The 22,251-nt window shown below is 34.3% G+C and overlaps 1 protein-coding gene across 1 annotated transcript; it reads left to right on the top strand.

Moving 5' to 3' along the window:
* The first annotated feature begins 8,720 nt into the window (after positions 1-8,720).
* LOC149572478 (F-box only protein 13-like) lies at positions 8,721-13,863 on the top strand. The gene is made up of 2 exons (XM_089813632.1): positions 8,721-9,368; positions 12,311-13,863. The coding sequence occupies exon 2, from the start codon at positions 12,349-12,351 to the stop codon at positions 13,672-13,674; it is 1,326 nt and encodes a 441-aa protein (XP_089669758.1). The 5' UTR covers positions 8,721-9,368; positions 12,311-12,348; the 3' UTR covers positions 13,675-13,863.
* The last annotated feature ends 8,388 nt before the right edge of the window (positions 13,864-22,251 follow it).

The raw sequence follows: 22,251 nt of genomic DNA on the forward strand, positions 1-22,251 counted from the left end.
AACACTCAGGTGAATTTCAGTTAACTCTCCATCACACTCAAGATTTGAGTTAGTTAACCTCACCTACACTGGGAATTTTCCATCCTAACTAAATCTCAGCTTTGATCTTGACTATCCATTCCAATTGATCTCAATCATTGATTGATTTTAGGAATTCTATTTAAGAGGCTTCTAATTCCTCATTATAGAGGTTGGAATTTGAATTGCATCAAATTATTGTTGAATTGCATACTCGTTTTCTTAAATATTCTCATAGCTTTCATTGTTTAGCTTCAATATCATATAGATTAAAATGTAATCATATAGTTTAATTTTCTTTATCTATTATTAGATTAATTGCATCTCTCATCTAGATTAATTGCATGATCACTTAGCTGCATAAATCCTTTGTATTAAAAGGTCTGGTTGCCCACTTCTTGATCTAAGAACAAGGCAAAATCCTTCTAGTTAGAAGGCAGTAGGTCATGCTGATGAGATTACTTGGATGAACAATTAAATGTTTATTTTGGGATGATCTCTCAGGTAAAGACTATGTTGAAGTGTGTGAGAGAATTTGAGGCCCACAATTCACACATACAATATCTACCACATCCTTTCCCATTAAATCCTAATTTCTTAAGCAAAGGAAATACCTATTTTCTAATGCCTGTGATAGTTTCTAGAAATTCTGCAACCTATTCTGGACTAGAGATGTCAAGACGGAGAGAACCCTAAAAACTTTTATCCTTTTGAAGGTAGGTTGACCTTGACCCAGATAGTGGGGCAAAATCTTACCTTGGGGCACAATTGTGCCCCAAAAAGTCGACCTTGACCTACACTACTCTGATGAAAATTCTGTTCATAGATCTTAGAAGTCTGCTAAAAGGGTATCATATATACTCTAATCTTTGAAACATCACCTGTACATATCTGAAAATGGGGTGGCTATATAGGTTTTTGCCTTATTCAAACCCCTATTTTGGTGATTTCCACCTCCACGAGTAGCCAAATATAATAGAGTGTGTGTGTGTATTGAATGTGTAATGCCAAGATCCAATCCACTAGATTGCAACCCTAGCATGAATATGTATGAGAAAGTGATGCATAAACTTAAAAAAGATAAGAAAACATACCAATCCCCCAAGGCTAAAGTACTCCTACCAAACTCATAATCCATAATTGCTACCCCATGATTGTATCTTTGAATGCTTCAATATTGATAATGGCATATCAAGGAAGATAGGCTCTCTCTTGTTCCAAATAGATGTTCATAATGGTGTATTCGTAAAAATGCTTGATATCCACAATATCTTGATCCTCTATATCATTCTCTTACAATATTGCATCTTTATTTCATCATCAGTTACATGCTTCTTATGACCTCTTCTTATCTCTTGATTCTAGTTGTAAATAGATGCAAATGAGAATCTTTATATAGAGGCTTCATGGTGAGGCTCCTATAGTAATGTGAGGACCCATAATTCAAACTTCACCTCAAATTATGGTCCAATCACAATAACCAACTAAGGAGGGAAAATTAATTAATGAAAATCAAATTAAAACCCTTTTGCATTTGGATCTGAAAGCTTGACACCAATTTCAGGGCCTTATGGGACGAAAATTTGAAAAGGGGGATCAAATCTCAAAGAAGGTCAAGGATGACCTTGACCCTTGCCTAGGTCAGGGATGACCTCAACCTTGCCCTGGGTTAGGGATGACCTGGTAGACTGTTCCCTAGGCCAAGGTTGACCTAGGGGTCCAAGCCCAGCCAGAGTAGAAAACACAAGGTCTCCAGGATGCTCGAAAACCTAGAAATGATATTAGAATAGGACTAAATGCCAAGAATAGGCACAAAATCCTATAATGAATATAATGAAGGCTAGGAGGACCTATGCCTAAGTCCTACCTAGCAAATAGAGCTAGAGAGGAGGGAAAGTAAGGAGAATCTTCAAGATCCTAACCTTAATTTCACCTAGAATGAAGGAATCAAGTGCAAAATGCGTCCTAAATGTAAATCTATCATGATAAATATACTAAAAGAGGGTGCTAAACCTACCAAGATGGAAGTGCTTCCATTTTAAGATGATATAGTAACATCTAGAGTTTTAATGCCAACTTCACCAAGAAATGAAATAGAACTATGGGTAGGATAAAGGAAATTGTCACAAGTTTGAATCATGACTTTGGTTTTATCATTAACACCACATTACAATTGTCTACCAAAAATATGTTCTTCAATCATCACATTCACCATACAAGAAGGGTTAACAAGAACACCACAAGAATTAATACCATGAACCTTTGCAATAATTTAAAGGGGACTATATGGTGCTATAATTGTCTCATTCAAGTGAAAGGTGATGCAAAAGTTATTTTTTGTTTTAGATTTTGGTTCAAGTGGGTATTGATCAATGAGGTTGATAAATTATCAAAAATTTGTCATCATAGTCAACAACAATAAAGGGAGAATAAGGTAAAGGTTGAATAGACATAATAGTATTAATTGAATGATATGAAAAAGGATTAGTATAGATTTGAAGATTTTGGTTGGGCAGTGCTATTGATTTGTTTCCTTGGTCATTCACATCCTCAAAAAATATAGCATTAGAACCAATGAGGTCTTGGATAACAATTTGTAAAAGATAAAACTTTTCAGTGTCATGACCAAGTTGACAATGGTATTGACATAAATCTTTATGATCAAGTGCTTGGGTAAAGGCTTGGACATGTCAATTGGTTTTCTAGGTTGAAGAGTTAACACATTTGCATTAATTTAACTTCAACACCGCATTATGGAAAGAATAAGAAAGATTGGTGAAGTTACGAGTGGGTCGAAATGAATGACAAAGGAGCTACCCTTTGGATGTTTATGCCACTTGTGTTTTAAATGTAGAGATGACCAAGTGAATGGGGGGGTGAATTAGGAATTACTTTAAATCTTCTTTCTCTTAATCTCACTTTATTAGATTATCTAATCTATCTACATGCATGGAACATAAAACAATAAAAGTAACAACACCATAACACTTTGACACAAGATATGATAACCCAAAAACCATCCAAGAAGAAGGTAAAATTGGGGTGGGGATGACACCCACAATGCTTCACTATTGCAATAATAATGTTGGCATGTTAAGGTTTACAATTGATCACTTTTGGTGATCAACTCGGTTAAGAGTAAGAATGACTATTAGATCCACCTTATGAAAGGATTTATACAATACAATTAAGTATGCACTCAGTTAAGAGGTTTAGCAAGGACTGTTAGGTCCACCTAATTAGAGGATTTGACATTGATACACCTGTTAGGATGAATCAACAAGTTGATCTCTGCTATGCAACTTTGTTTACTGATGAAGATCCTTTGAATAATGTATTGATCACTTGACTATGATAGATGATTCTCTACTTTACCTTTTTAGTACTTGATTGCCTCCTAATTAATCTACTCTTCCATTCACTTATGATAACAAATGTAACTCAATGATATATTGGATGAAAAAAAAGTGTCTCCCTTATATATAGATCCAAATAGTAACTCTTCATTAGGTCAATTATAATAGCATTTCAATAATTTCAAAAATAATTACGAAGTTGTCTTAGTGTTGATGGTCAGGTCCAATAGCTTACTTGAGTGATATGGAGATAATCAGACAACACTATCAACTTGGTTGACTCTGGCACTCGGTTGACTCTAGATGCTCGGTTCACATTGATCAATTGGCAAACTCAGTTGGCTCAGCTCACAAATAATTGTAAATGCATTTCCACAATCCATAATCGTAACTGTGCTTCTGGATTTTGATTGTGTGAGTCTTTTTTGAGCCAGCATTTTGGGTCACACTCTGTGAACCATCATTAGGGTAGTAGAGTAGTAAGGAGTTGGGAAGTATGCAGGTTCACTCACTACTCAACTCTTTACTGCTCTACTTCCTTGATGATGGTTCATTGAGTGTGGCCTGAAATGTTGGCTGAGTTCACATTGCTCTGCCTACTCAGTTCTCATTCTGAAACTAGAATGCCAAACTAACTCAATTTACACTAAAGCTCGATTAGCACTTGTTTGCTCAGTTCGTACATGAGCTCGGTTAACACTCTTCTGTCTGGTAGCTTGGGCTATACTAACTTCCCATGATGACTAAGTGTGTTGGGACTAATTGACAATATGTCTTGCCATAGAGTCAACAACTTATTCATCAACATTGTTGGATAAATTATTAATTTTCATGAAGGTCTTTGGTTTCTGAAATTTGTTGAAATTAGTTGATGCAAAACCACTCTTATCAACCAAAGCCATTATAGTAGTTCTCTCATATTGACTCACTTGAAGATGATACTTATTAAGCACCATCAAGGAATTGATGAGAACTTAGAAAATATGATATTGTTATTTTTATTAATTAGCAATAAAAATATGTTAAAAATCAATATCAAGAACAAGATAAGAAATATGAGTATATAAATGCTTTGATCTAATAATAAAACCAATCACTTTTTCTCTAAAACCTTTTTATAGTGCCTTAAATCAGTCAAAGAAATTCTAGGACCCATGTTGTTTTAATATTACATTGAATGAAAATATTATCAAACTTTTTTATAGAAATCAATAGAGGAAGAATGAGAAGAACAATATCATTACAAGGATTTATCTTAAAATGTTATGGTAAACAATTTTTCCCTGAACATATGGTTAAGAGATAATTCACTACACAATATTTCAAAAGTTTTGACATGCGTTAAAAGATCTCTCTTACCTTTATCAGTCTCAGGATGTTGAATATCCATACATTGTGTAATAACGACATTGATGATATTCAAAGCTGAAGGACTAGAAATGTCACAAGTAAGAATGTTGAACTTGAATTGAGCCATTGAAGCAATTAATTATTGCAAGAAAGGCACAATTTGAGATGAGCTATTAACAATGGAATCAATAGAAAAAATAGTAGGATGATAATGTCTTAAATGTTTGAAGAATTACAAGAAGCGAAAGGTAGGGTTGAATATGATAAGGGAATACTATTTTAAGTGGGCATAAATTAAGTCAATGAAAAACATCACATGCTTGAAGGAATAACAGGATTAGGAATGCTCACATGTATATGATTGATATGACTATTCTTGTAAGATTAAGCTATCCTCTGATAATGCAGAGGTTGATAATCATCATCTATACAGAACATTTATAGTGGTAGTGGAAGGGGAGATATGGATCCATAGAACCAAGGGGTTACATCCCCCAATAACAAACTAGTCTAATAAGGCTAGATAGGCGTGACATGCCTCTATGAGTTGGTATTGCCATCCTTGTGCATCTCCATTGACTGAGTGTGAGTACCGCTCAGCCCTTGGTCCCATAGTAGTCGTAATGTACACGAGAATTATCCTTGGGACAATGAATGCACTTTTTTTCAAACGGTTGCTATGAGGAGCTTACATTTGAAGGATTTTGGATGGAAGTTGTTATGGTAGGTGAAGCATAAGTGGACACACTAGGAATAGAGGTAGAAATAGGCATGGAGGTCTCAACACTAGTAGTAGGTGGAAAAATACCTAAATATTTAATACATTCTCTAATAGGCTTGATATTGTTATTAATGTAATGAAAGATATTACACAAGATGCTAATACCATGTTCATCATTACAGATTAACTTCCTTAAACCTTTCATAATGGAAATGACCTCAAGGTTAGAGTTTTCCCCCCTAACTATTGCTCAAATTTTCCAAAATCATTGAAAAGTTTTTATACTTGCATAGGAGGGAATTATAAAGCCCTATCTTTGCCATGAGAAGAATGAAAAGAGTTATTCTCCATGCTAGGATTGATGTCACTAATATGCATGTTGGTCTCATCAAATTCTTAGAAAAGATAGAAGACACACGATTTTAAATGAACCCATATGTCTATGACTTCCCTTATCCAAGATGTTATAATTAGGAATCAACATGATAATACTCATGCACAAAATATTGAAAGAAGGATTAATCTAAGATAATTGCAAAATTTAAAAGATATATGCACAATTCAATGACAATAATTTTGTGAAAAGAAAATCTAATTATTAAAAGCATGCGAAGTAGATCTAATTATGAAAATGAGTCAAAATGGCTTCAAAAGAGGAAGAGATGTAATAATGCACAAGAGATCTAAACACCAAATTAGAAGAGGAATTGTCATAAATTGAGTTTACTAAAATGTATAATAGGGAAATGGGGAGAGCAATGCAGCTTATAATGTGTTAAGTGAAATAAGTCCCCATTTCATTGATTGCACATTTGGAAGGAAGAATATCCCCTAATAGGCCTAAGAGGTGACTCAAGCTCTAATTGAAAGTATTCTCCACTAAGGGATGCAATGACTGAAATGAAAATGATTACATAACTAAATCAATCTAATAAAAAAGTCACTAAAAATATGATATAAATAAACTGATATGAATTGATAATGAGTTCAAATCGACATAAATGGGAATTAGAAGACACAATGTACCTGCTCCAAAAATTTCAATAAAAAATGGCAAGGACTAGTTAAAACTTGATATGTTCTTGAGAACATGGTAAAAGTGGTGACATATTTTTGACTCTTTTCGTTGTAGTTTTCACAAAACCTATGACTATTCCTGTACTGCCCAAATTTGAAATTGTACCTTTGTACCTATTATTGTACTACCCACATCTAACATTATAACTCTGTTTGTTCCTCCTTGCATAAAAAATGGGGAAACGGAGTTTGCCTTGGTCAAATCCCTATTTAGGAATCAACCTTGAAATATGATAGAATTTTCATAAAGGAAATAGTGTAAAAATATAAATTTTTCTAATTTACCTTGCATAAATCCTCATGACCATAGAGATCTCTCAAATCTACGAAGGCACTTGAATGTACTTGGAATTCAAAGAGCTAAGCTTGAAGTGTGATGTGTGATCAATGATGCCCTCACAAATGCAAAAATCTATGATTTCCACTCCTAGTTCTAGAATGTAGACATGTTTGATAGCCAAATGTGAAGAATGATAAGAGAAGGATGTAAGAGCGATTTTTCTTGCTTGATTAAAGCTTCCTCTACTTGGCCATCCTGGGAGAGAAACACATATTAATTCGAGGAGATTTTCTTTGGTTTGATGCATCTTGAAGAAATGGAGGCTTAGAGATTTTGAATTGGATGCTTGCCTTCAAATCTTGAATCTAAATCCTTAATTTATCTTGCTTTGAGACTCAGTTGCTTAGTGACTTTATGAATATCTTTCACTTGATTGATTCATATCAAATGAGGGGAGAGGAGGTCCTTTTATACTTTACCCCCTCATTTTGGAATATTTCATCCAGGTCGACCACAATTGAAAACCTTGGAAGACATTGGGCTCTAGGTAAAGTTTGGGTCCAAAACCCTAGGAACAAGTCATAGTTGGTGACAATTTCCAAGAAAACTAGGTTCAAATTTCCAAAGGAGATCAAGGGAGAGAATAGGTGCAAGAGAAGAAAATATAGGTAATTAGGATTGAGCATAATGAACATTTAGACCTTGAAATCACTAAAATGTGGCCTAATAGGTCCTAAAGCAGCCAATTACGGATGCTAACTTTTTAAGACTGCACATGCATAAAGATAAATTGACTTAAAAGACTAAATACAACCACTTACGCGTCTTACACTGAAGAACTTGTCCTCTAATAAGACATAATTAACATAGAATATAAGATGCTAATCTAAAAAGGAGGCAACACCCCCTAGGCGGGCCTCTGGCTGGTCTTCGGCTCCTCCCCCTGGACGGGCGCACTCTGGCAAGTTTCCTCGGCTGGCCTTGGCAATTTCTCCTCCGCGACCAGACAAGAAGGATGCGGAGACTGCGACTACCCCAGATCCTGCAGATGCTGCTGACGGCTGGACTGTTCCCAGTCTACCTCACAATCCACCGATGCGTGGGGATTTCCTGATAAAGATGATCCTCCTCCCTCTGCTGGTACTGCCTTGGCAGCTTGAGGTTGTTTAAAATGTTTTTTTTTGATGAATAGTTTATAGTTTCTGGCTGCGGCCTTTTTTTTTTTTCCGGCTTCGGCCAATTGAACTCATTCGCGAGGTGATCCTGTATCCCCCGACCCTTTTTTGTGAATTGTAATCTTAGTAAATTTTATTAATTGAAAAGGACTATTCATCAAAAAAAAAAACAAAGGCAACAACTTCTTAACATATACTTGACTAATATCAAAATCTTCAATATTAGCACACTCTTTGACTATAAAACTAAGTATTCTGGATATCTTCTTCATTATGCTTATTTAAATTATCAAACACCAATTATATTGTTTATCAATTTAAATTAAATAATCCTTATTTATATATATTTGATTAAACTATTCCAATCATTCTCGTTCTTCTTTAAATACTAAATAAAGTTCTAAGAGAATTTATCATGATCTCAAATCCAACACTAAACTAGAATTTTAAACTTTAATTCAAAACAAAATGATTTAAGATAATAATCTCACGTCCCTTTGTCCCCCACCTTGTACAATTGGTTGTGAGTATTAACATTTCACAATGTTTCCATATCCACCAACATGATAAACAAAAGTTCGTAAAGAAAATGGAGTGCATCTAGTGTTGGGAATACATTGTAGACATAACGACACGGTAAATATGGATGCCACCATGATCTTTCAACACCGTGACATAAGGAAACTTTAATAGACTAGTGGAGCGGAGGATTACAAATAAGCTTTAGGGCTTTGTAATAATTTACATGGGAAGGGGCCGAGGGTTGACATTAAAGCCTGGAATCATGTAAACGAGTTTTCCTCTTCCAAGGTTCCCACTCTGCCCACCTGCTTTTGTGGGACATTGACTTTGAGGGATAAATCATCTTCTGCTCTGCTTTGGAAGAGAATCCAAAGACATTTTATCTTCATTGGTGCTGCTGCCTTACATGTCAAACATAGCTTTTTCTTTTCAAAGTCAATTCAGCAGGTACTTCGCTTCTTTTGCTATTGTAGTGCTCTGCCATTGTCATACCTTGGGAGATCACATGAAGGTGCCTTTTCAAACCGCCACAGCTTGCTCATGCTTAATTCTCAAGCTATGAGTGAGACTTCGACATAATAAGATGCTGCTGAGCCACCATTCACCCACATTAACATTGCATCAAAAGAGGGGAGCCCACATTCTGGAACAAACATTCTGGAAAGCAAACATGTCAGTGGGTTCCATCCAATAAGTGTCTTGTCTGAAGAATATTTTGATGGAGAGGAATATAAGGAAGTCATTTGTCAACCCAATTCTTTGGTGTGGATATATTAGTTGCTTCTTATCAGGGTGCCTGGAAGAAGCCCGAAGGTGGTACAGCGAGATCTTGAATGCGTAGGGTTTGAGGGTTTCTGCGATAACCTCTGGTATGCTCTGATGCTTTTTCCAGCAAGTTATTACGTTTTTGCATTCGGGTTTGTCTGTGTTGGGTTTATATTCTCGTTATCCTGAAATCTATCCATTGGCTGTGGATGATTAATACCCTAGTTTTGTGAAACTTTTTCCGACTTTTAAAGCGCCCCCCCCTGGGTTATTCATCTTTGTATGCTGATGGTTTAGCTTATGCTTCTTTGTGGTTAACAAGCTGATTCATCTATTGGATAATGAAGTTGACAATGAACAGCAAATATCATTAAATTCTTTGCAGTGAATTTTCAATGTTGGATGAAGTGGGTGTGGTCTAGTGGTTAGTGGGTGCGATAGTTTCCATGTAGTGATAGGTTATATATATTATTATGCATGACTTTTAAGTGGGTAGTTCTCATTATAACAGCACTGCACTCGTAGTACTTATTGTATTCTGATTTCGGTTTTGATGATTGTTTTGAAATGGATACGGAAAAATATTGTCTGGACGTATTTTCAGATGACAATATATGCGAACGAGGCTAGATACCTTTGTGCCATTTTTCGCTTGATTTAACTTACAAACTATAAGTTTGGCCGAGTGTGCTTAACATCTAGGTCTCGGTCATTTCTGCAGGATATGAGATGGAAGAGAAGTTTCTTTCTGTTATTTATCGTAGGTTGGATGAGCCTATTTATTACAAAATATGAGATGCAACATATTTTGGTTTTTATGTTTTTAAAATCAATTTCATGTACTTCTGTTTTGGGTTGATTGTTAAACTTGGATCTGAGCAAATGTTTACTGATAATTTCTTTAAACAAGGTAGTTTTAATCTTATATCAATAGTTTACTAGCCTATGACAAGTTATAACAGGAAAACCTAGAACTGCCGAATCAATGTTCATGAGACATCTGTTTGCTTTGCGCCTTCTGATGATTTTACCGCCCTTAAAACAAGGTAGGAAGAATATGATCGCAATGATTTTACTAGCCCCACAGATAAAAATGATAACGGAACGGCTATAGAACTGAGAAGCATTAACCTTGAGACTTCTGTTTGCTTTTCTGTGATAGAATGATTTTGTTTTTCCCCAGATAACACGCCTTGGTGGTCTTTGTGTCGACTGTATGTGCATGCTTTTTGTATGGAAGTTTACCTATGAACTGGTATTTTCTGTGGCTGGATGGGTAAGAAAGTGTATTAGACCCCAGCTTCTTCTACTCCATCTTGGGTATTTGGTAGTATATGCGACTGCATAAATCTTCCTCAACTCTGAGGTGAACTCTTTATGCTTGGAAGTTGGATGTATTTTATATTAAAAATCAGTCAGCACTAGCCTGGCCTGCTTAGTGCAAAAGCTAACAATTTTTGTTTATTCTGGATGGGAGTATGCCAAAACAAAACCTAAGTAGAAGTTTTTTCCAATCATGTAGCCCAACTTTGAATTCTAAAACTATGCCCCTTTGACAGTTCATACTCTAGTGACTGAGATCAGGTTGAGCTTCTGGATTAATGGAGCCATAAACAAGCATTATACTGCCATGAATAAGCAGTTATTAAATTAGACTTTTCCAAAGCTTCTCTGATTTTAAACATGACAAGAAAGGCTGAGTACAGGCACCTACTTCATAGAGAAATGTGCAACTGACATGGAGAAGATTTAAATCATAACTTCTTCCCTGGAATTTATAACATGAATTGTTCCCTTGACATCAGCTTTTCTAAATTTTAATGGAAGATAGCAAAAGTTTGTGGATGGATCCCTCTTCTTAGAGTAATATGTTTATCCAAGAAAACTATAAGAAAAGTTTAAAATCTTCAGCCTATCCATATCTTATTGAATATAACTTAGTTCTAAAACAATATCTTTGAATCTATCATCAGCGTCAATGCCTTGAAGCTTTTCTGCTGAGCATGATTGTTGATATTCTATAATATATTAAGTTTTAACTATACATCCAGTGCTAATTTAGGCAATGCCATAAAACAGGCTACTTACATGTTAAATTCGGTCCTTTGTTAATTTCATAATGCTTTAAAAAAGCCCTTTTTATTGGACAGTGGATCCTTAAAACTGAAAAATGTGTGCTAATGAAATTTTAAGCTACACCCTAAAGAAAAAAAGTGTATCAAGCTGTTTGAGTAGTTCCAGATTTATGTGAAAACTATTAAGCTTTACTTTTTAACACTGTCACAACTGTATGAGTGATGCCATATTTATTGGGGAATTTGATTAACTATGCATTTTTTTTATAACAACTGTTTGTGTGATCCCAGATTTATTGGGGAGTCAGTGACTTGAATCTGTGACCAATAACATTTGGACCACTAGGGCCAACTATTGAACTGCAGCCCTCAGGAAGATTAAGCTATATTTAAGTATTCATTTTCCATCTGTGCATGTGGTAGATTAGTGCAGACAGATAAGAATGTTTTTTATTTCTTGGAATTCAATGCAGTAAGTAGTAATGATATTTTTGGATGGCTTTCCTCAATCATGGAAGGGGATTGTGCTAATTTTCACATGCCACTCTTGCCATTTTTAGGTTTTTGTGATTTATTTCACATATAGCATATTTGATATCCCCTTCTAAAGTTTTGCTGCTCACACATCAGTGGCCTTGTGGATTCTGTTCTGCATAGACACCTTCTCTTTCCTTTACATCATGTAGTGCGGTGCATAGGCATATATTAAGATAAAGACAAGTCGTATATGGCTATATTAGTTTTTTAGACATACGGAATTCCAACACTAAGTGTTGTCATTGTATATTTAGAAACCTGTCATACCTGAGTGTTAAAATGCCATACAATGGTCTGCATTGAAGGTATATTATTTCTAGAGCTTTTCCACAAGCATTTTGAAAGCCATAGAAATGCATTTTTATCTTTGACGCTAAGCTCTATTATATAGATGTTAATATTTTTCTTGTTTCAAATTGAAATTTTGAATGCAGACCTCTTGCACTCCCGACATCTGTGCTGCAATTTCTCCATGTGCAACTTTTCTCCTAAAATCTCATCAAATAATGGGATTTCAATGGAGAACCAGAATGCAGTAGTGGTGAACAAAAGAAGTATGCTAGACTCTCAAAATGGAAGCAGCCTAGCAAAGAAGAGGAGGACAAAATTTCAATCTCTGCAGGAGAAATATATGTGCATGGATAAGTTGTCCTGGGGAGAATTTCATGAAGACTTATTGGAGAAGGTGCTAGCAAGGTTGCCTGTATCTAAGTTGTTCAGTTTACGTTCAGTGTGCAAAAGATGGAATTCAACATTAGATTCTCCAAGTTTTCTGCATGCTTCTTCAGAGGTGCCATCCCGAGCTCCATGGTTCTACATGGTAGATTCAAAGTTTGAACAAGGAATTGTGTATGACACAGAAGTGTATAAATGGCACCATATTAAAATCCCTCACATGCTTAGCAAAAGCATGTCGAAGCCAATAGCATCTGCAGGAGGTCTAATTTGTTTTGAGTCAGCTTATGGCAAGTTCATTGTTTGCAATCCTCTCACAGGACAGTGCCGTAAACTACCGAATTTACACATCACTGAGACAATACATGCAGTTGCCATGGTTGCCTATAAGAAATCATACAAGGTAACTGTCATACATGGCATTTTCCCTACTTTTGTGACTAAAGTCTATGATTCATCAACCTGCAGATGGAGTGAACCATCTATAAACTGGAACATGAAGGAAAAGTGTGGAACATCATGCTTGAAGCAAAATATTAGCAATGATGATGGAATTATGTACTTCCTGAACAAAGGGGGTAATATTGTTGCTTCTGATGTTCAACGTAGTCCTTCAAAAGAGTATTCTTCTATCTTGACATCAGCAAATGGCGAAGAAGAAATAGTCTATTTTTTTAACAGAGGAGGTAATGTAGTGGCCTGTAATACTCACAAAGGCTTGTGGTATGAGCTTCCTCCTTTATCGCATCCAACTCTTGAGTACTCTTTAGACATTGTGAATTGTGGGGGGCGTATGTTGGTTGTAGTACTCCTTGATTTTTTGGAGAGTTCAACGGTGAGAGTATGGGAATTTGATGAGGCAAATTCTGAATGGAAGCAAGCTTTAGCAATGCCTGTTTCAATGTCTCATCGATACTTTGGAAAGAAAGCTGACCTCAACTGTACAGCTTATGATAACTTGATGATGATTTGCATAAGTTCTTGTGAATTTAGCAGTCTAGTACTTTGTAACATTATAGAAAACTCATGGCTAGAATTGCCTTGTCCTCTGCCTGGAGGCTGTGATATCAAGAAGTTTGTATCTGCCTTTCCTTTTGAACCAAGGCTGGAAGCCGCTGTTTGATATTGTTACTGTCCATCAGAAGCTTTATTATAACCTATACAAAATCTGTCAGTCTTGAGGAGCTTCAGATAATAAGCTACCAAGACTCAACAAATTATGTGCAGAAAATTAACACTTGTTTCCATTCAAGTGCTATGTGTTCTCATCCATCCATTCTTTGAATGAAACTTCGTTCATCTTTGCTTTAAATCCGTAGGGATTCTTGCTGCGCTTTATTCAGGTCTTATAATAAATTTGTTGACTTGTTAATGCACTTGAAAAAATTAAAGTTTCTAAGGTTTGTCAACAAGTTTCTCGTTGATTTTCACCAAAAAAGTTAAAAGCTTGAATGATCTCATTTTGTATCAAACAATATTTTTCTTTTAGAATTGCACTATTTACAGTTAAAGTCTGAAAGATAGAAAATTCATTTTACTGTCCACAAATATGTAAAACACAGCTAGATTAGAGTAGATAAAGGGAGAGTTCAACATGTCTCCAATGAACTACAAAGAAGAAAAACAGAGTTGTTCACCCCCAAAAGTGAAAGTGAAAAAATAGTTGATTCGTAGTGAACTTGGGTAAATCCAACAAGTGATTCACCTACACGGACTCGTGATTCTTTATAGACTATTCCAATGGTTATGCTATCTAAAATAACAATCTAATGCTGCTACTCTTACATCAGCCATATCCATCATGCAATTGTATGCGTGCTCATATACTGCATAGTCACCAGTTTTCATAATCTCAAGCTCCTATCAGCATGCGATTGTTCTATACCAACAAGCAAAAAGAGCAACAGAAAAATTCCTAATTCTTAACAAATTCAAAGTTGAATTTGATGCTGTCTTTTTAATTTAATCTGGAATTCAACTTCTAATTACTGTTATGATCAGTACCATGCCTTTAATCAACTGAACATGTCATTCCTACGCTGTTTTAAACGTTGGAGTTGAGCAGTGGTGAAAATAAGCAAGCAAAGGAATACAAATACAGAGAGACAGAAACACAAGCACCTAACTTGAAAAACCTTAATGTGATGAAAATCAATAAAAATGACGCTATGACTCGTACCCACAATCATCGTTCAAGATTTTACTTGCCAATCTCTTGAATTAATCCTTGAAATGTGTTTTAGATCTTATTAGTGAATACAATACCCTGTAAGCTGGCCTTCCTTGCGTTACCTGCATACCCAGCATAAATTGCTACTGCTCTTTACATTGCAGTGCTCTACTACTTTCAAACTCCCTAATAAGAGCAGGTCCCCATATGGCTGCTAAGCTTATTTTGACTAGCAGCCGTCACTCAACATTTTTAGCAGCAATTTGTGGAGTGGATAACCCTGTGATTATTGATTTTTGTGCTGCTTATTTTTCGACAAACATTAATAGAATGTTTAAATAAAATTCTAATAATAAAGCTTGTATAAGAATTTATTGAGAAAAAATAGGATAGGTAAAAGAGAGGGAAAATATTTTGTGGAGCCATATGTCAGTTTTTCCAATAAGCAGCGGCTGATTATTCCAGCCCCCATTTTTTTTCAATGCTTACGTTTAAATTTTGAACTGTGGCTGCTACACGAAAATAGGGATAGATTCCAAGTTATCCTTTTCCAGTGACTGAAAAATGGCAGGGGAACACTCCAGCTGCTTAAATTTAAGCACAAAGCACACTTAAGCAGCTGCATGGTGACATGGAGTAATAAACTCTCGTAGAGGCTTGCATGCATTTAAATGGCTTTTCTAAAACTTGTAGACTGGTGCTAAGGGATGGGGACTCATTTTGTGCAAAGCATTCTAAACACCTCATGGAGGAAGAGGCCTAAGAATAATTGATTCAAATCCTCTTTGGATGCTTGGCTTTGCTATTCTATACCTTGTAGAAAGACTTGCAAACTTAGAAAGAATTCCAAACTTAAGACTTATCTGGTTTTGTGTAGAACTGTTTTTTCATGAATGAAAACTATTTGTATAACTTCTTGAGGGAATCTATACCACTTAAGACTTAGATTCAATAATGTGTATGACTGCTTCTTGATCGAATCTATACCCTTTAGGACTTTAGATTCAATAAGTTTGCTGTAGGAGCTCGTGAATCATTTATGATCCCTGGTGCTCTAGTTGAGTAATCTTCTAACATAAGCACACTTGTTTCTTCAACCTTGTTTAGTTCTAACGTAATGGTGTTGAAAAGGATGTAAAATTCATCATCTTCATCTCTTGAATGATTTGTTTTGGGAGGTATTGTATGATACCTCTTTTAATCTTTTAATCTAAAATGTGTTACTCTAATATTTTTTTAATGAAAAATAATGATTTAGTGTCTTTATTTTTAAAATAAATTTTCTTTCTTTATCACATTTCATAGCCATTGTCTCTATATAAATAAAAAATCCATGGCTCGTTTTTCATGCTAGTCAAAATACTCTCTTACATTCTAATGGGTGTCGACATTTGCTACTTCCTTGCTCTTGCACTCTTTAGTGGCATAGTTCTCTTTATCTTGGCTTGCTATTGCATGTTATTTTCCCTTGTCTTGTCTTTTTACTCTTTAGCACTTTTACCTCAACTCATATGGCTAGTAGCGATCTTAGTTGTAGCCCCTTTTTCCATATCACACATATATGCAAGCTAGAGTATTGCTGTATTTGCTAAGCCTTCAAGCTCAACATCTTTGTCAATGATCAAAACACTTTGATTATGTAGGTGGTTTGGATCACAACCTTCTTTATAGGTCTTCTTATTATTAATTGTATATACAATTAGACATTTTTCAACTTAGTGCTAAGGACTAAGGGACCCATATGTAACTGACATAAAGCAATTGTGATCTTGATCTTATCTATTTATTATGTTAATCACGTGCACTTAACAAGACTTCAGTCCTTATAGACTCTTTGTGAGCCAAACAACTTCATCAATAGGCCAAGACTCACTTGACATCTACAATACAATAACGATCTGAAAATTATTTCAATGAGAAGGAGACATATTTGCAACAATAGATTTATGAGTAAATATATTAATAGATTATAATTTTTCACACATTCTATTTTTCCTTACTATCAATTATCATAAGCCATGTATTTTATTAAGATAAGGAGGTTCTAAAAGGAGCCTCTACCTTTTGAAGTTTTAGGTGGTCAAGTATTTACCACTCTTAAGAATTTCAGCCAAAAGTCATGGCGCTCTGATATGATTTTTCGCACAAAAGTAGGAAAGAGCTCAACAATTTCGAAAATTAAAAAAGGGTTAATGCAAAACAAATAAACTTTTTTGCTTCCACAAAATATGCAAGAAAATCAAATACATTAAACTCTCCAATCCCCTGCTCTAACCGATTCAACTTATTGGTGGATGAACATTGGAGAAAACAATGACTAATCAGGTTATATCTAGAAGGAAAAATGAGATACAAACTATTCAAAATCAGCCTCCTCTGACAAAAAGAAAACCAGACAAGGATCCAGGCAAAAATCCATCCATCAATAATTATCAATCATATGATAATACAAATATCTCTCTACCATACCTGGAAGAGGATTCAAGTTTGATTCAAATAAAGAAAAAAGCATAAATTTTTTAAAGGTTTTATTCCAAAATAAAATATGGGAAGAATACAAAATTTACAATAGACAAATATTCTGCCTATTAATTGTTTTAATCCATATGAAAGCCTATTGAAGTTATGAGACATTTGAAATAAGAATCAATTCAAACAAGAAGGTGAAAAATTAATCTCATGCTATTCCTAAAATAGTCCCACTGGAACAACCCATTTAGGAAAAAATGTCAAGGAATCATGTTAAAGCAAGATCAGGCAGTTGGAAGCATAAAAATGAAGAAATGATATACAAAGAAACTAACCAAAGGCATCAATGGGATAAAAACAGACAATCATTACAGAAAAGCGATGATCAAGGGGATACAAAATTAGTTGTTCCTAGGCGAACATCAAATCTGAATAGGATAGGCAAAGCTAATATCAAGCCATTACTAAATAAAGATAGCACGTCCAAGAAGGAAGCTCATCCACACTGGCATAAGCCTTCAAACAATTCTTATGTTTTAGATAAAGCATACTAGACATGCTATAACAAAATCAAAAATAGGAAAGAAATGACTGTTATAATAAGCAATCATTATTTAGAAAATCAGTGGTTTGATTGTAAAACCCTTGGGCTATATGCAATTTGAAACAACCCAACTCCAACTAAATCCACTTTGGAAAAATGGAAAAGTGTAGGCTACGAGGACTAGGTAAATCTGACTACCCTTTCTAATTCAATAATTTGTCTTCAATGTAATAATACGCAGATTAAAGAAGAATTAACCCAGGACTCTAAACATTTTCTCAATGGCTATAGTGTAATTTTTTGTAATTGGGTTCCTAACTTTGATAACTCTTTCATTAACAAATTGATTAAACCTACTTGGATAATTATTAGAAACCTTCCTGTAGAACTTATTCATATTCAAATCCTAAAAGAAATTGGAAATTCTATAGGTGAATTCTTAGGTCTAGAATCTAAGTTTTCATCCTCCAATGATATCAAGATTTCAATTAATCATTAGGAATAGATCAATCTATAAGGTGGAACCTTGTTTCTACCAAAATTCTGTTCAAGAATTTATGTTCTTTGGTTCAAAATCGATGCTTAATGAATATAACTTTTATTCAATAATTAACCTTTCTATTGGTTTTGAGTTAAAGAAATATAAGAATCAATTTGAGGTGGGGAAGCCTTGTGGTGTTTCTAGGATAGATAAATGTCAATCTTTAGGTGAATCTTAGAAGATAGGAAAACACCACAACAACTAGATCCCAAATTCCTAATTTAGAAATTGAAGAAGGTGAGATAGTGGAATTAGACTCTAATATAATTATGGAAATCAACTTAGTGATATGCAAAGGACAATAAGGAAGTAAAAACTGAGAATAACTCCTGCTTCTTAGACACTTCGACCTTTGAAGATAAGATCAAGAATATAGAACAATGTGAGCTTTGCAAGAAACAAAATCATTTTATCAAAGACATAAAAGATAATATAAGGCTACACACTAAGTTGATTGAAGAATTAATGTTAATTCACAATGATATTTGTGATCAACTCATTTTATCTAATAAGGAACATAATCATCATACAAATCAAGTTGATTTTGATAAAAGGAGACTCAAGTTCATGTATTATCCCCAAAAAAGAATATATGTACAACTCTTTCAGTAATTGAAGTACATAGTAACTCAAACATAAATCTCAGGAAGTAGAAAACCCAAATCATGTTGAAGGGAATAGCAAGGGTGTTAGGAACTTTAAGTCCCCAATGATTCAAGATAGTAGTTCAATAAATACCAATTTACTCAAGGATCCTCCTCTTACAGGTTTTGTTCAAAAGGGAAGTAAAAGTTTTAATAGGTTTAAGAAGAAAAAATAGACAAGGAAAAAAGAGAAGAAAATCAACTAAGAATTTTAGCAAAAAAAACAAAAATGCAGAAATAGTAAATGTAGAAGAGGTAAGTGGTACTAATTTAGAAGTCAACAATAAAAAACATAACTGTTGAGATCCTCCTAATAGTTCAAAATTAATATTAGGAAATACTAAAGAAATGGAGAAGCATAACACTTAAGAAAGTCAGGAAATTGAATTACATTAAGATAATTTGGCAAATAATTTACCAATGGATTTTGCTGATAAGAAACAAAAGATGTATAAGTTTTGGAAAACACGCTTCAGAGGGAAAAAGCTATTTGAAGAAGACAACATTTAGCCTTGACATAAAGGAGGGAAAGCATATAAAAAACCAAACTTTGTAGTGGACTTAGAAAAAGATAAATTTGAGAACTCAGACTCAAAATCAAAAGACAAGAATAGTGAAGAAGTACTAAAAGAGAAAAAGTGGTTAATAGAAAAATAAATTGGAATTAGATAAGTTTGAGGAAGAAGAGAAGATTTTAGAAGATATTCAAACAAATCATAATTCAGTAGTTCCATGGAAATTATTCCTATGATAAACAAAACAAATTCAACTCTATTAGAAAAGGTAGACGAAGGACAATGTAAACCCTCTAACTCAACTAAGTTAAAGATAGTACTTGTGAAGAGATTGGAGAACCAATTTTACCATACAAGAAAGATGTAAAGGAAACATTTACACTACAAAATTGTATTCCTATCGAGGTCCAAGATTTTTTAAGAGAATCTAAATTATCACCATATGATCAAAACCTAAATAACTCAGAATCTTATATGTAGAGGAATACTTATTATTGGGAAGAATTTGGAATTCAAGCAAATGATTTAGTTAGTTCCCAAGTCTAGAAATTATTTGGAAAAGGAAAGGAGAGTAATGAAAAAGGAATTAGTAATAAAATTATGAATGAGTTAGAAAAAGAATGTTTAGACAAAGAAGAGGAAGAACTAATAATGTGTAGTGTAACTTAGATAATCTTGGAATTGAAACAAAACTGATTGGTTTAGAACTTCCAAATTGTGGAAAAAATAAAAAGAAAAGAGGTAGAAAATTCTTAGCTAAACTTAGAGCAACTACAGATATGACTGGAAACCAGAAAAAGATTAATGTCTTTTTGAATGTAGGGAAGGGGAAGGTCCTTCCCTCAAAATCATGAAGTTAACTACATGGAATATTAGGGGACTAAATGCCCCTAATAAAAAATTCTTATTAAAGCACAATTTATCTTTATTTGAATCTGAAATAGTTTTAATCCAAGAAATAAAACTTAATAAAGAGGAAGGTGAAAAGCTTAACAAATGGCTAGGACTTTGGAAAATGGATTTAGTAGATTCAAATAGAGTGTCTAGATGGATTGGTATCTGATAGGTCCCTAGGGGAATTAATTATTAACCTCTTATATCTAACAAAAATTGAATGGGGGGTAATGTTATAAAAATGAATGACAATTTATCATTTTTAATGTATATGGTCCAACATCATCAACAAACAAGAAAAAATTATGGAATGAGATTAGCAATTTCTTAGAATCAAAATCATTAGAAAATATCCTCATCAGGGGAAATTTTAACACAATTCTAGACTTTAGAAAAAGTAGGTGGATCTTTGAATACTAATTAAGTCACGTCTAACTTAAACGAATGGTTTGTTAGAATTTGTTTTTTGATATTCCATCATCTAATGGAACTTTTACATGGAATAATAGACACATCGATTATGTAATATAGTTGAAAGATTGGATGGATTTTTCTTTAAAGGAAACTTGATCTTTTTTAACTATCTGTTAAGTTCATTTATTCTACCACATGCAAGTTTCAACCATTTTTCGGTTAGGTTAGAAATGTTGGAAATCTAATAGGGAAAGTGTGATACTAGGTGGTGGTGGTGGGGGGTGTGTGAATTAGGATCTATAAAATTTATTTCACTTCAACCATGAAACATATTTGATATTTCCACATAAAACCCTCATTTAAACAATCATCTCATATCAATGTAACCATTCACATCAAAACAATATCAAATCTACCTTCTAACTGCATGAATCTAAACTCATAAACACATAATGTATTAACACACATATTTGGTAATGTGAAAACCCTCCAAGGTGAAGGTAAAACTGCTATGGGGATGACACCCAAGAATTCTTCACTACTACAACAATAAAGTTGTGCTTGTTAAGGCTACAATAATTTGATCACTTCCAGTGATCTACCCTGTGAGGGGTCTGCCATGTTAATGGCTAAAAAGAACTGCTAGGTTCTACCTTGGTTAAAGGATTTTTACATCACAATTAAGTGATTACTTTGTTTCTAGATTTACATAATCCCGTTAAAACTATTCCATTAAGAAATTTAAACCCTGAAACACCTGTTAGAATGTTCAATACTTGATCCTTCGATTAGCCCTTCAATGCTTGGTAACAAATCTCCTCTATGCAATATAATATCACCTTATTGTGATCTAGATCTTTTCCATCTCTGCTAAAAAATATTCATTACATTGCTCAATCTTAACTATCTGATTCACCTCCAAAACTTTGCATATACTCACACATGCCCATACATACTCTCTCATTCAAACTAGGTCATAAATCCTCCTTAAATAGATGTTTGGGCGAACCTTCTAGATCGAAATCAATGATCTAGAATTAATTCTTTTGCTGCTTAGTGCTTACATTTTTATGATTGGTGAACTGCCTCATGTAGGGATTAATGATCTTCCTTTGAGTGTGTAATCACCTCTTTAATTACCTACTCGATCTTCAAAACACGCTTCCAACTCGATAAAAATGGTTAACATAAGATTTAGCGCCATTCCAAACAAATATGTTAAACTGTGTTACTTGGCAATTCCATTACCTTGATGCTTGACATTAACTATTTCATCATGTTGTCACTTGGCCTTAACTATGCTCAACATGAACTGAATAAGTCAGCCTATATATCACTCGACGTCAACTACTATCCCTGACAAACTCAAAAATTAGTACTCAACAACTATTAGCTCACTCAATAGTAACTATTGCTCAACATATGACTTTGAATATTTATAAGTCTTCAATAGTTAGCTCAACATATATAGGATGACTCAGTCATAGCGATGATTGAATAACCCAACCT

Source organism: Cupressus sempervirens, chromosome 2 (assembly GCF_028749045.1).
Source record: "Cupressus sempervirens isolate cs-2001-9-10 chromosome 2, ASM2874904v1, whole genome shotgun sequence".
NCBI classification, from domain to species: Eukaryota; Viridiplantae; Streptophyta; class Pinopsida; order Cupressales; family Cupressaceae; genus Cupressus; species Cupressus sempervirens.